At 34.9% G+C, this 16,294-nt stretch overlaps 1 protein-coding gene across 4 annotated transcripts in view; it reads right to left on the reverse strand.

The window, feature by feature from the left end:
- Positions 1-2,174: 2,174 nt before the first annotated feature.
- Tmx3 (thioredoxin related transmembrane protein 3) overlaps positions 2,175-16,294 on the reverse strand; it is a 37,116-nt gene continuing 22,996 nt past the window's right edge. For 2 of the 4 annotated variants that reach the window (XM_041640844.1, XM_041640847.1), the window contains 6 exons: positions 15,551-15,608; positions 15,346-15,399; positions 13,718-13,774; positions 11,055-11,184; positions 9,625-9,693; positions 5,063-8,331 (listed from right to left, as the gene is read on the reverse strand). In XM_041640844.1, coding sequence (XP_041496778.1) covers positions 8,074-8,331; positions 9,625-9,693; positions 11,055-11,184; positions 13,718-13,774; positions 15,346-15,399; positions 15,551-15,608 — 626 coding nt within the window. In that variant the 3' untranslated portion in view covers positions 5,063-8,073. Of the gene's footprint in view, positions 2,194-3,804; positions 4,147-5,062; positions 8,332-9,624; positions 9,694-11,054; positions 11,185-13,717; positions 13,775-15,345; positions 15,400-15,550; positions 15,609-16,294 lie in introns of those variants that run through there. The other 2 variants (XM_041640846.1, XM_041640845.1) reach the window with 2 other exon arrangements.

Below are 16,294 nucleotides of genomic sequence, written 5' to 3' on the forward strand. Positions count from 1 at the left end.
ATAGACTATTATAATGTTCAATCATTCCACCTTCATGCAATTGGAATTTTACTTATATTAGTGATTTGCTTTAGTGAATTTTAATAAAAATTAGATATCACTGTTACTGAATGGTTAATTTAATTTCTCAATATGTTTGCGACCCAATAACATATTAGGATATGAAATTTCCCCATCTCATTTTGCTATAGAATAAAATTTTGGAACTTGGGTTACTAATATAAAAGATGCCAAGATTTTTATGATCTTGAAATTATTCATTGATATATTTTCTAAGGGGATTATTTGGATGAACACATTTTATAATTATAACAATTAAAGTACAATTTTAATGAGGACATTTTAGGATTGATCAAAGTTATGTATCAATTTGTATTTGCAGATATTCACATATCTTAGGAAAAGGCAAAAACACACTAAACTCTGTGTCCATTGACTCCCACCCGGGCAGGGGAGGATGCACCACACCTGCCGCAAGCCTCAGCAGGCTGTTCCACCTAGTTTGGGGACAGCAGCCCCTCACCCGCCAAGCTCAGCCACTCCTCCACACCTGATGACAGCCAACTGCACCTCCCATCTGTGGAGAGCAACCCCTCAATCACCATGGTGCAGCTGCCGAGCTGACACACTCTCTCCCCACAAGGGAGCCCAAAGCACAGTGCTTGAGAGAGACTGATTTCTTCAGGAAGAGCTAAACAGGAAGCCTTGCTCCCAGAAGAACTCTCCCATTTGACTGGTTGGTCTGATGGAGGCTCCGATTGGTTAGTGAGGTCTCATTGTCAGAACCAGGTGAGCAGAAGGGAGACAGCACAGCATTCCCAGCACTGGCTGCTAATCTAAACACAAACCTATCCCAGACTGATTGGAGATTTACATCAAATTCAACAGCAAGTCTCTTGCTAATGTAAATCAATGAATGGGTTCAGTTTTAAAAGGAAGTATACAAATTCAGAAAAGAGGCTAATTAGACCATGTTGCATATGAGGAACATCGTGTAACTCAAGAACATTATAAACAAAGTCCACAGTAGTGTTGGAACTGATAGCCACAGTTTCTGGCCTGTGAAAAGTCCTGGTGTCTGAGGATCTGAAACAAACCTTTTCCAAAGGCCCTGGAAAAGGGCCTTTACCATCTTTACCAGCTCTCCCCAACATATTCCAGAGATCAGAGACAGAGCTCTGTAATTGCTCTATACATTACGGCCTTAGAGAAACCTCCCAAAGCCTAGGGAGGTTGCCAAACTCAGAGAGGCCTAGTTTTAGTATCTTCTAGAAGTTCTGCACTTGACATTTGACATTTAGGTGTAAGGTCAATTTGGAGTTAATTTGTGGAAGTTGTAAATGGCATCTCATGTACTGTGTAGTACTCCACTACTCAGTCGCAATGTATGTATGCTAAATGTCTTCTTTTTCCTTCTAGATCCCTCTATTTGCTGTTCTCAGAATGACTCAAGTAGATGTCATCAGACAGTTCCTTGGCCTTTGCCCTGCTAACTTATTTCACCAATGGAGATCAACAGTAGTATAAAAATCTCATAAACACATACTGTATCCATACTAGAAACACAAAGACAAGCAAGTTAAATGGACAGCACTAGAAAGGTGTTTTAAACCTGGTAGGTCTGAGCTTGAACAAGGACATCTTATATTTGAGGTTGGATAAATACTTTACTTGATTTAACTTCACCAAGTCAGTTTCCATAGAGGAATACTATCTTCTGAAGAAAAAGAACTAAACATGCTCCCAGTGTTATGGGTAAAGGTAAATGAGTACCAACTTTGTTACCAGTACTCAGGAGGCAGAGACAGAAACATCTCTGAGTTTAAGGCCAGACTGGTCTGATGTGGGATGCCTCTCTGTATGATGTGAATGTTTTATTAATATTGGTTAATAAAGAAGGTACTTTGGTCAATGGCAGGAAGAATATAGCAAGGAAGAAATCAAACAGAGATAAAGGGAGAAAGAATACAAAGTTGGGGAGACACCAGCAGCTGCCAGAAAAGATGTGAGGTAACAAGCCATGTGTCTTTGGTAAAATGTAGAATAATAGAAATTAATTTAAGTTATAAGAGCAAGTTGATAATAAACCTGAGCTAATAGGCCAGTTTATAATTAATATTAAACCTCAGAGTGGTTCTTTGGAAACTGGTGGATGAGAGAGAAACCTCCATCTGGCATGGATTCACATAAGATCTAAAAAAAAAAAAAAAAAGCTTAAAAATATTGTAAGGAAAAAGAAACAAGCCACACTGGGCTTCCTAGTCTCTCTTGTTGGCCATGGTATGGAGACACATCTCTGGACAACAACCCAAGAAATGGAGCCAGCTGCCAACTGCCATAGACTGAGTTGTGTGGTGGGTTCCCACAATTTCTTACATGGGCTATGGTAAAGAGGCTCCCAGCAGCTGCCTGCTGGCTTTAAAGCACAGCTGTGGGCCTAAGGGCACAGTTGCACACTACTTAGTACTGTTTCTCAGAGCATGGCTCCCAAAGCTGCTGGTAAACATACCTCCACCATGTTAAAAAGCCTAGAGAGGAGTAAAGTTGTGGTTTCAATTCTAGCCACACCTACTTTGCATTTTAAAAAACTCTCCTAGTCAGAAAATGATTAGAGCTACACAATAAAGAGATTCAGACAAAAAGCCCTCTCAACACTTCACAATGAGTTTGATAAATATGCATAGGCTTGGGAGAGGAGAGAATAAAGGGTAGCCAGAGTCTCACAGATTAGAATAATTTAAAGATAATAAACTGAAGTCCTTAAAAAGGAAATAAAGAAATAGAGTAATAAAAATTATAATAAGCATGTAAATGTGAATAGAGTCTGGATTATGTTTACTATCATGTTTTCTTTGAATTTTCTAACTGCTAATGAACTAACTTCAGAGATAAATTTGATTGGGGGGGGCTACTAAGCTAAACCCACATACAGGTATATTGACTTAAAAATTTGTATCAAAGGATATGTTGCTTTGGAAAAGAGATTCTATTTTTGTTTCCACAGAACCTGAGAAGCTGTGGATTCCTTCCAGGCTAATATGGTTAGATCAAGTAAGACCCCTGAGTGGTTTCTGATGGGAACAATGGCCCAGGTAATCCAACATCAAAAACAGCTTCAAGGCAACCGGCTGATTTAATGCAGCTTCAGACTACTACATCCAAGATAACCATGATTCTAAATTTTCTCAGAATGCCCATATGATTACTAGTGCCCCCAATCAATAGGAAATAATAAAGAAAACTAAACTCAAGTTCCCAAAATATTATTAAATATTTGTTTTCATTTAGAGGGTTGGTTGTAAATGATTGGAGCTGGCCCCAAACTCATGATCACCCTATCTCAGCATCCTAAATTCTGGGGTAAGTATAATCATACCTGTCTCCTTTGCTCCAATACCTGTATTATAGTATTTGTTTTGCATTTTATATTTTTGCTTTATAGCAACCAAGGTGTAAAATGTTTTGTTGCAATTGTTTTGATAAGCAAAATTCACTTTTAAAAATGTATTTATTTTTATTTAATGTATATGAGTGTCTATCTTCATGTACCTCTGTGTACTATGTGTGTAGCACTTGCAGAGACTAGATAAGGATAAGATCCCTGGAACTGGAGCTACAAAGTGCTGTGAGCAAACGTGTGTTGGGAATTGAACCTGGATATTCTGGAAGAGTGGTCAGTGCTCTTAATCATGGGACCATCTCTCTAGCACATATTTACTTTTAAAAATCTTTTTACTAATTACATTTTTTCATTTATTTTACATTTCAACCCATTTCCCCTCCCTCCTCTTTTCCCATTGCATCACCCCTCATGCCTCTCTCCTGACCCCCAATCCACTCTTCCTCTGTTTCTGTTCAGAAAGGGTCTTCCATGGATAGGATGGCCTATCAAGTTGAGGTAAGACTAAGCTCTTAACCCACTTATTTTTGACACTAATCCCCACTCCAACTTAGAATAATTGTTTCTTTCCACTCTCACACAAGAAACTATTAATTATCCTAATATTCCAAAAAGACAGGAAAATGTCATTTCAGCAAGTTTTCTTCTAAAGAAATTCAAATATCTTACATACACACACCAAATGCTTGCACTCCAACGTGAAAATCAGCTCAGTTCTGACCAGCTCACGTGTCCAAAGTAGTCATCTATGTAGAGGCATAACAAGATTGTCTTAGTTAGGATTATCAGTATTGTGATGAAATACCACAGCCAACACAATTCTTGCAAAAACATTTAATCAGAGGCTTTCTTACAGCTTCACAAGACATCATCACCATCATCATCATCATGGGGAGCATGGTGGCAGGCAGACATGATGCTAGAAAAGCACCTGAGAGCTACATCCAGACCCACAGGCAGCTTTGGAAACCTCAAAACCTACCTCCAGTGACACACCTGCATTTAACTCTGCCTAAATCATACAGAAATCTAAGTAAGATATTCACACATATTAGCAACCTTACTGACAAGTTACACTTTCTTGTGTAACATTTTCATCTAAAAAGTAGAAAAGCCAGAGAATTTTCACAGGTAACTAAACCTAAATACTTAGTTTTAATTTCAATATTAAAATATTTTCTATCACTATATAAAATGATAGAATTCAAAAATTGCAGAAAATTAGCTAAGAAAATTTAAAAATACCAGGAATTCAAATTACAGTAAATTTTTTTCCCTCTATCAATGACAGAATTCTAAATGAAGTGATAAGTCAACTAAATTAAAACAATAAATGTCAGTCAGTTATTAATGAGCTATGTGCCAGACACAGGTACTTCATAATCTAGATAAGCGGCAATATCCTCAAATCGCATGTAATTCAGAAGTGGGAGAAGTTAATTGGCTTTCCTGATTTCACTAGGGTATAGTAAGAAAAAGAAAAATGGAGTTAAGACCACAGTCCCATAAAATTGGAGCCCCCCCATAGCTCAGTAGGCTATCTCTGCTTATAACCTGCAAATCAGTGAAAACTATTTTGGGCTCACTGTTTATTCTTATTCCACTGCCCCATAGCCATATGGCAAATTTCTGAAAAATACATATTGTGTAGAAATTATGCAATCATGTTTTTAATTAATTTATTTTAGAAAAAGAAAAGTTTGCAATTGATGACATAAGGCATATTATCACAATTCAACAAGTTAGTAGTAATACAGACTTTCAAAAACCTTTATAGCTTATCCAAACTAGAAAATTACTATTATTATTTTGCTCATTCTTGGGACTCAGAAACATTCAGAAAAAATATATATTTGTAAAAAATAAAATGACAAATTCAGTCCCTCCACTTAAATCTTAACATCTTATACTGGCTTAACAATTTCTGCATAAGAATAGCTGAGTGATTTTTTTTTCCCTGTCCATTTCATCAGAAAACACTGATAAAAATATTTTAAAACCAAGAGCTACCAAGTCAAAATCTTAGAAACATCACAGGCAATAAGATGGATGAAACAGAAACAACAGACGCAATTGCTTCAGCTCTTAAAAGTCCTTTCATCATCTTATTTGGCATTTCTAAACCAGGTCCAAATGTCCTTTAAAGAGAGGAGGAAAACAAAACCTATATATCTAATAAATCTCAAAGAAGTTTCAAACAATAGAAGGTACAAACCTATTGACATACACAATAAAGGATTTCAGAAAGAGATGCTGGACTAAGCATGAACACTCTCTGGAATACTCTTGAATGTTGTTTGAGCACCAAAGAGCTAAATTTTTGAATTTACACATGAAAGAAAAGGTGGAATTCCAATTCCTGAAAGGACTCTTTTGTTGGTATTTAACCATGAAATTTATCACTGAATTAGAGGATCAATCTTTTCCTAGATTATGAAGAAGCTGCCTTGATTCTGTAGTATGTTCTCCTGGTAAGCAAACAGTATTTAGAATAACACATCAATGAGAAAAACACATGCGTGAACAAACTTTAAATTTTGTTATGTGAGCAATCTGACAATGCAGATAAAAATATCCTCAAGAATAAGCAAAAAGTATAAGTTTAATACAAGAAGAAATGAAACTATTCACTTATAAACCACTTACACATTGGGTTTTTTTTCCTCAATGAAAACATTTTGAAAGTACAAATACACTGAGGATCAGTATGAAGTTGTTTCACAATACAGAACCAAAATACTCATTCAAGAAAAGTATTGCCAAAAACAAAGAAAACAAACGAAAAAACAAAAACGAAACAAAATTCCCCAAAACTACCTCTGTATTTCTGTTTACTGATACAAAGCTGTGCCTTATCTTTTTTCCTACTGAGAACTTATTTACAAGTTATGATTGATAAGACAAAATACACATAACTTTTGATAGTGATGAAAATAATAAAATTTATTAGTGGTACTCCCTATTTCCTCATGTCTCTCTCATGATGCCATAGAGTATCATAAATGAATCATCTTGTATAAACTTCAGGTCTTTCCTCCATTCAGACAACTATCATGAAGTCTTCCCAAGGAGTCTTTATACTTTGGAGGAGTTTACTTTTCACAGCAATTATGAACAGTGTTGACCTCCAGCTTCCATTTGAAAATATTTTCTATTTTCTGAAATTTCCTGTAACTTTATATTTATACCATTATCAATAAAGTTAATTATGGTTGATTAAATATTAAAAATAGATGTTTTTTAAAACATGAAAAGAATACCTGGATACAAACTATGACTAGCAATTTCCTGGCTCTACAGACAGTTTCAGTTCAGTGTTGATTAATATTGCATCAGAAGGCAGAAACTCCCCTGGTTACCAAAAAAGCCCTAAGTAACAACAGTGTTAGAACTGCAAACCATGTTTGCAAATGTTCAGCAGATCCTTTCAATAAATCCTAAATTACTCAAAGAACAGCCACCTAAATATTATCTAATAAAAATTCTAAGATGAGCTAAAATGAAGGGTTCAAAATTAACAAATTAATGTTTAGTAAACATGTTATCACAAAATACCCACTCTTAGACAGTCTTAGACTGCATTCTGATCAAAGATGAGAGGTCATGAATGTCACGGAGGTGGCCTCCCACAACAGAGGTGTGGCAGTAATTTTTAAATTATTAGTTTATATATCATAAAAACATGATTTATTACTTTTTTTTTTTTTTTGGTTTTTCGAGACAGGGTTTCTCTGTGGTTTTGGAGCCTGTCCTGGAACTAGCTCCTATAGACCAGGCTGGTCTCGAACTCACAGAGATCGCCTGCCTCTGCTTCCGGAGTGCTGATGATTTATTACTTCTGAAAACATTCTTAAATAATAGAAATTTTAGAAGTAATGTCACGCTATAAAATAAAAATAAAAGAACAAAATACTACGTTGCTTTGGTTAAAAGCAAGGTGTACTAAGAGGGCTTCTACTTCTTGCAGTGATGGACAGTGCACCCTGCTGAGCAGCATAGGGCAGAGGCTAAAGCCACCACTCCCCACATACCCTGGTCATTCTGTAAAGGTCAAAGATTCTTTCCCCACTTCATTGGACCATAAGCCAGTATTATAATAATGCAACTGAGTATAAGTAAAAAAGTAACATTTCTCCTTTAAAAACAACTAATAAAATAAAATCACTATGCTATATAAAATCCTCACTATTTTTAAACTCAGAATCTTAAATTTTATATATGGAAAAAGTTAGTAGTTTCTCTTAAAACATCTAAATTTTAAAGACTTAATTTGTTTATATAAATTTTATCCAAAATATAGGAGACTTGACATAGTAGGTGAAACACTATTTCGCTCCGTAAAACCACATATCTTCCACCCCAATTGTCAAGATAATATTCTGTCCAAGTTTTTTTAACTTTGTCATAGAACATGCACACAAAGGAGTGTGAACAGAATGGGCATCTTTAAGGTAAACTGACACAATGATCTGGTTTTGTTTTAAACAAACTCTTCATCTCTGTGCTCCAAATAAGTTCCCACTTATGGAGGGACTACTTTAATTCATGCAGTTGTTATTAGCAAAATACAAGTAACATGTTCTCTTCTGTAAATAGATCATGATTAAATTTCTAAATTCAATAAATACTCTTTAATAATTTGAAATCCTATCAATTTTTTTTCCTCTGAAGTCTCAATCTTTCTTCTTTTCTAATACATCCTTGGGCTCTTGCATAGTAGGCACTAGAGATTCTCCACTGATAGACTCCTGCTCTTTTCTCTCTTCTATTTGTTCCTGATTTTCCATTTCGCTTTTGGACACTTCATATCGCTCTTCTATATAGCCTCCTTCTGTATCAGCTGTGTAGATTCCATAGCACATAATGCTGATGACACCAAGTGGCAGGCCGAAGAGAAAGCAGCCCAAAAGTGGAGAACTCTTGAATATGGACTGTGGGGAGAGAATTCAGTTGCACTTGAACAGAATTCTGACATAAAAAGCACGATGTAGGGCCTCTGTAAAACACTTAATACTAATTAAACACCAAATTTCAGAGCTATCATCAACATATACATAGAAAAGAGAAGCAAAGTGTGTTTTAAACAAAAATTGTAATCACACTGATTTTTATTACTTTTAAGATAATTTAAAACTTAAAAGCTTCACTTGTCTCATTATGTACATTGATGATAAGATTAAAAACTGAGAAAAATGCCAAGAGCTCTGAGGATAGCTTAGTAAAAACCTATTCTTTTTATTTTTTTAATTAATTAATTAATTAAAATTTCTCCCCTCCTCCCATTCCCTCCCACTGTCCCCCTCCTCCTCGCTCTCCAGTCCTAAGAGAAGTTTTATAGAGGCCCTCCATCAAGAGAGCCAAATGTAATTCCACCAGAAAGTCTAATGGTGGGAGACAATTCTGTATTATGTCAATTATGTTTTAAATAAATACTGATTGGCCAGTAGCCAGGCAGGAAGTATAAGCGGGATAACCAGACAGGAAGTATGGGGGCAATGAGAACAGGAGTATTCTGGGAAGAAGGAAGCTGTTTCTGCAGTCTTGTCCAGACACCAAAGAAGCAGGATGTAACCTGCCCTGCTGAAAAAGGTGCTGAGCCATGTGGCTAACATATATTAGAATAATAGGCTAATATAAGTTATAAGAGCTAATAGGAAGCCTGAGCTAATGGGCCACTAAGTTTATAACTTAAAAAAAAAGCACGATGTAAATTTAAGGCCACTTAAATTTCAACTCACTGCTACTGAACTTAGTTTCAACAAATACATACATAGGGCAATACATATCATGTTAAAGACTCCAAGATAAAAACTATGCTCATACATGCACATGTGAGTGTACATGTGTGCAGAACTGGCTATTGGCAACAGGAAAAGGAACCAAATAGCCTGAATATTTAATAAAGATCCTTCTTTTTCTCGCATTACTCATGAAGATCTCTTAGATGGTTATTGTCTATATGTACTCTTAATAATAAAGAATGCTAGCTACATTTTCATGGAGGTCTAGGACTCAACAAATGAAAAGTGACATGGAACAGCTAGCATGACATCTGGGGTGAACAAATAAAGAAAGACATCCTTAGAGATTTACTGCCACATTTTCAGTCTATAATTTAAGTCTGCCTCTAAAGAAAGGTAGTTATGTGGAAAGAAAGAGAGAGGTGACTGAGAACCTCAAGTTTTTCAGTTATCAAGAATATTAAATTAATTGTCAGAACTTACCACAATTGTAGATTTGGCATCAAACATTATTCTTTTCAATCTCTGCAAAATGCTATCACCTCCTTGGGCCTTCAATATAAGAAGAATAAAATATGTTATGCTTATTCTACTACTCTATTTTATGATACATAATCATGTAACTGGAGGCCATAAAATTGACTTACAAAATATTACACATATCACCCCTAAATTCATGATAAATATTTATACCCCCTCATGTCCTATATTCCTAGTGTATCATGCTAATGCACCCTAAAAACTCATTCTGCCCTTTCTCATGATCCTTGTGGTTTGCTGGAAGTGGGTTCACCCTCTCTAGGCTTGTACAAGCTTTACATTTCTCTGGGCTGTGTAGACACACTGTGGCTGAAGACTTTCCTACTAAGTAGCAGCATCTTTCTGCAGATGGAACTCAACACAGAGTGCTGAGAAATAGAAAAGTTCTTGAGGAAATCAACTCTGGCATCTAGCCATCCCAGAATTCTGGCCCACTCTTTGAATTCTTAAGCTACAGGACCAATGTAATCGTTATTATAAAAATCTGATGAGGTTTTACTAAGAGAAGGGCTCACACTACTACAAATGAATTTGTTATAATAATAAAAATATCATCTCTCTCTATATCATATTGCTACTATGTGACTAAGAGAGTTTCCCCCAATTTATTGGTTTTAAACCAAGGTAGGTAAGCAAGTTGGCTTTTCAATGTTTCTGTAAAACTGAAACAAAAATATAGGAAAACAGTAAATACTATTGAAGTAACAAAGACCCTTCCTGATTTTTTCACTGAATTAAGATGTGTGCTAGTACACTTGAGCAGGACTTCATGACTGTTAATATAACTTGCAACCTAGTTTGAGAAATACTGCAATAAGAATTACAGTAACAAAGGGAAAAAAGAAAATTAAGATCAAGTAGTCTTTATGACAATTTTCCCATATGATTATTTTTAGAACTCTTTGTTGGAGCCATGATTCTGAATATATTTCTTGATTGCTTAGTAAACTGGTGTTTTTCACAAATTTAAAAAAAAAATAGTTATTTATGGTAACTTAATTCAGTTAGCCTTAATTCAATTTACCAAAAAGGGTGTTATGTGCCATGAAAATTCTCTAAAAAACATTATTCTGCATCACAAACCTCTTATTATCTCTAATCCAACCCTAGAGCCCAAGAGCACTTTTCCCATCACCATGACAAGCAAAGGTATTCCAAGTCATTCTTTGAAGGACATTTGTACCTATGAGCCTCTGCCACAGAAGAGTATGAGATTGAGTGAATGAGACACGAAAATGCAGTGGGTGAAGTTGATTCCCTCTTCCCTCCAGGCAATGAAAACCTTTTTTTTTTCATAATCAGAGGTAAAAATCTGCTAATTTATCTTCTGCCTCCTTCTCTTCATCCCTCAGAAATGAATGTCAATTACTTACTGGTACTGTACCATCCAAAATGCTGTTAATGAACTGGACCATATCACTGGTATCCTTAATATGTCTATCTAGCAAAAAGTACTGTTGATTTGAAGTATTCAGTACAACTATGGTTGGGACTGTCAATTCACTAAAAACAAGTAAAAAGAAAAAAATTGTATTAAGCACAGTAATAATACCCTAATGCTCATGTATCTCTGAGTAACTATAATTAGGGAAGAAAACAGATTTTTAATACTTTTACCTCTGTGGTCTATAGGAAACTTTCAAATTTTGCATCAAATTTACCATTACCCCATTAACCAAGAATGTATGAAAATATTCCAACAACACCTGAGCAACATGATTAAATATAAGAATAAAAGTTGTGCTATACAAAGTATAAATTTCTGCACAACATTACATAGAATACTAGTAACATTTAGCCCTACATCAGATGGCACTCTAAAACCAACACATGCAAGAGGACAGTATCTGGAGTCACACTGTATTTGCATCTGGAGTTTTCTCTTAACATTACAGGATGTCAGTTAAGTAATTAGCTTCTTACAAGCAATTTTTTTTTTCTGATATAATAAGGATACCAACAGTACCTAACTTGCTAGACAATTACATGAGAATATTCAGCATGGTACCTTGTATAGCTGAGTAAACATATAGAAAATATGTTGAATAAACAGTATTGTGAATTCTCTGTAGTCTCTTGTTATTCTACTTAAGATATATATATATATATATATATATATATATATATATATATATATATATATATATTTAAATATTCATCAAAGCAGATCATATCTTAGCACATAAAGCCCTGTTATCATAGCTTGAATATGAAATGGCCTGGACAAATTCATGTGTGGAAGGCTTGATCCTCAACTGGTGATATTATCTTGGTATGTAGGGGAATCTTCAACCATTAAATCTAGTTGAATGTATCAAGTCACTGGAAATGTGCTCATGATGGTCTGTCTCCTTTTTTTCTTCTTCTTCTTTTATTTCTTAGTCATCTAAGGTGAGAAGTATCAGCCACACACTCATGCTGCCATGATGCTTCATTTAGATTGAAAGCAATGGTGACCACCAACACTGACGGAAACCTATAAATTATAGCCAAAATAAATCTAACCTCCTTTAAAATCTTTCCCTCAGATATTTGTCAGAGACAAAAAACTAACATAATCTTCAAACTTAGCAACTTAAGCTAATTATGTTCTGATTCTAATTTGAGCTTAGATTTTCTACTATACCACAATGTATTAAAAAATGTTTATCAGAGAAACCCTGTCTCGAAAAACCAAAAAAAAAAATAATAATAAAATAAAATAAAAAAAAATAAAAATAAAAATAAAAAATGTTTATCTACTGTTGATACTATAACCCTGAATTATGATACTAGTCATTGGAATAAAATTGCTGTGGAATGTTGCAATTTTTTTAATCAATCATATATATTCACTGCAAAGGACTTAAAATGATCTTATTAAGTCCTCTGATGTATATACACTACAATATAAGATTATACAGAATATATTTTCTCTTAGGTTTAAACAAGATCAACCTTAAAACTTCTATAAAGATTAACTGTTCTATTGGATATAGTTAATATATAAACAATTGCTTTTCAATTTTTTTTGTAAATTTTAAAATTTATTTTATGTATGCATGCTCTATCTGCAAGTACAACTTTATACCAGAAGAGGGCATCAGATCCCATTATAGATGGCTGTTAGCCATCATGTGGTTGCTGGGAATTGAACTCGGGACCTCTAGAAGATCAACCAGTGCTCTTAACTTCTAAGCCAGCTCTCTATCCCTCTATTTTGCTTTTGATATTAAAACATTAGTGTCATCTTGGGAACAACATGGTCCTGTCAGCATTTCATCAGCATGAATGAGGGAGAAGCCTATGAGCCCCATCCCTTCTTGTGTGATTATTTGAAGTAAATGGCTTTCGTGTCAGGAGATTATCATTTTCTTCAGCAATATTACCAATGCTCCAGTCAACAACCTACCACATACTCATTCACACAACTCTAATTAAATTCAGTTGGGTCACACATAAAAAGAAGATATAAAAGAGAGAGAGGGACAGAATGAGGTGGATATAAATAAAATTTATTCTACAAACATATGAATCTACCAATGAACTTTCAAAACTGAAAAAAATACTAGTGTCAAATACTTCATGTACCTTCAATAATTGCATGTAGATGTCAGCCACCAACTAAGAGATGGGGGTCTCTCCTGCTACCTTGTGGTACACTGGGATCAAACTCAAGTTCTCAGGCTTGTATGCCAGTGCCTCTACCCAGAACAACTTTACCAACCCATAATTACCTAATAAAATTATTAATGTATATATTATAAAAACCCACAAATATACATATTGTAGAGTAATCTGATAATGCTACAAGTTATAATGTTGAAGTGGGAAATAATCTTTCATAGTAAAGATTAAAACTGAATCTCAATAAATTCAAAATAAGGGATTTATAAACAAAAATAAGACATTTAATGGGAGAATGTCAGCATAAGGAAATGATGTGGATTTTTTTGGTGGTGAGGCATGTTTTTCCCATTAAGTCTTTCCCATTCTCTCAAAATTAGAAATACCAAAGTGGAAAAACTGCTAATAAAACCATTAACACTTTACTTACTCCATCAGCAAAGTGTTTATATAGTCATTTCCATCCATATGGCCAAACTGAAAATTTCTATAAGATATCAGCAACAATAGAGAGAAGAGAAAGAACACAATATTAGATTTAAAAAAAAGGTACACAACACAATAAGAATTTGGTAAACATATAAACTTTAAATACTGAACAGGGAAATCCCTATGATATGTACATAAAGTTTATGTTACTGTGGTTTGATAAGTACATGAGCAGTAGCAACAAACTCTTAAGATATTTCATCTCATGCATGTTTAAAAGGCAGGGAAAGAAAATGTGCTCTCAGTAAAATGTAGTTAAGGAAAGCTGATTTACCATGAAATAGGATCACTCAGATGAGGTCCCATGTACCATTAGAACTACACAATGAACTTTCAGTAGGTTTGAAATATGAAGAAAATAATGAATCATACAAGTATCTATTTCTGTTACTAGAGACAGCAAGAAACACAAAAATCTGGAACACAGAAAAATTTCTCATTTCTAAGTAAATTTTTACATTTCGTTAATTTGAATATTTGTTTTAATCATCTACCTGGCATGTGACTGCTCATTTGATTTGTTTCATATTTTCAAGTCTATGGGCATATTTTCCTTCCATAAAACACATGTCAAACACTCACAGGAAGCAGAAATGGAATTAATTATAAATGACTGGGAACAGCTTCTCTAACTTGTAAGATGTGACATAGATTGTAGCGAGCTGCGTGGAATCACAACTGATGGAGATGTATAATCAACTCCTATGGCTAAAGTCTGACCTATGCTATGATCACGCAATGATCATTAGCTGCCTGCATATGCGTGGGCCTATGGGCAGTGCCCACCTAGCAATCCGGGATTGGCAGCCCATGCCTACTTAAGGGCTGGGAGAGGTTTGCCCGGAGGAGAAAGAAAGGGGAGAGAAGAAGGAAAGAGAGAGGTTTGCCCAGAGAGAGAGAGAGGGAATGAGAGAGGTTTGCCCAGAGAGAGAGAGGTCAAAGAGAGAGGAGAGAGGAGAGAAAGAGAAAGAGAAGGAGAAGGAGATGAATTGGTGTGAATAAAGTCCTGAAAAAGCAAGAAGAGCTCCGGTGGTCGCGTCATCCTTGCGGGCCGAGGGTGGCCGTGACAATAGATTTATCCTCATGTTGATCTGAAGCTCCTAGTCATTTACTGCAATTCTTGATTCACCTTTCTAAGTGTGAGATGAACTCTCTTTTCTGGAAAGCTTGGGGCTAGAAGTGCTTCACATTTCTGAAAGCTTTCATGGTTTGGAACATTTGCACATAAACAATGAGCTCCCTAGGGCAGGGACCAAAATGTTAATTACAGAATTAATTTTTTCTCCTATATATACCTTATACATGTATCCTGAAGGAGTTTCATACAATCCTTTAAAGGTGACTCTGTGTTCTGATCATACCATGTGAAGGTAGCTGTAAAATTTTCTATTTAATGTCATATCAAAGCTCATGTATGTAGACCTCAGAGCATCTCAGATTTCAGATTTAAATTTCAGAGATTATGGTTACTCAATTTATCTTACTGTTTTAGATTTATTTTACTGTGACACCAAGTTACACAAAGACAACATTTCTAACAAAGACAACTTTCAGAACACATGCACATACCTGTGGAAGTGGTCTCTGAAGTCTCTAGCAACTTCCTGAACAACTGACTTTAATCTATAAGAGAACAAATATATAAATATTTTACCTCCCAGTTTAAAAAGTTTAATTATTCCATTATAATATCTGTAATTTTATCTAAATGATTACAGGCAAAGCAAGACATGAATGACATTTGAAGGTTAAATCTGTTTCAAAGCAACTATACCTGGTATGTTCAAGTGATGTGTTTTTCTCATCAATAACTGCAATGGCCACAAGCTTTCCTAAAATTAAAAATAATATCTTTCATCTCCTGGAATTGAGAATGACATAACACATTCACATTCTTGTCAAATATTACTTCTGTTGTAACTGAGAACTATCAGAATATGTTTCTAGATTTTAATTCCAATCATCCTTTACATGTTACAAAAAGTTAAGCCACCATATTATTATATAGTGTTTGTAGCCTGGACCAATAGATTAGTCAACTGCAAATGATAAATTTCCTCTACGAAGTAAATCATAATAAATTTGTAGTAATTTCTCTATTAAAATGTGTTATGCAACACACAGACTGGCACAGTATTTTGTCAAAAGCTATACCATAAAGAAGATATTGATTTAAAAAAATTAGTAAAAATAAGCCAGGTGGTGGTAGTGCATGCTTTTAATCCCGGCACTCAGGAGGAAGAGGTAGGCAGATCTTTGTAGGTTTAAAGCCACTCTGGTCTACAAGAACTAGTTCTAGGAAAGGCAGAGCTGTTACACAGAGAAACCATCTTGAAAAACCAAAAAAAACAAAAAAAAAAATGAAAAAAAAAAGAAAAATTGTTGGTGCTAAAGATGCAATAGTTTATAACACGAAGGAAATGCTTTTTACATGGCCACTTGCTCTAGTACAATGGATCACCATTTACCAGAAATGGTACATAGCATCAAACTGAGTGATAAACTACAGATCCTGAAG

The sequence above is a fragment of the Microtus oregoni genome, unplaced genomic scaffold, assembly GCF_018167655.1.
Source record: "Microtus oregoni isolate MIOR12 unplaced genomic scaffold, Mior012 000065F_ref0000479, whole genome shotgun sequence".
Classification (NCBI taxonomy): domain Eukaryota; kingdom Metazoa; phylum Chordata; class Mammalia; order Rodentia; family Cricetidae; genus Microtus; species Microtus oregoni.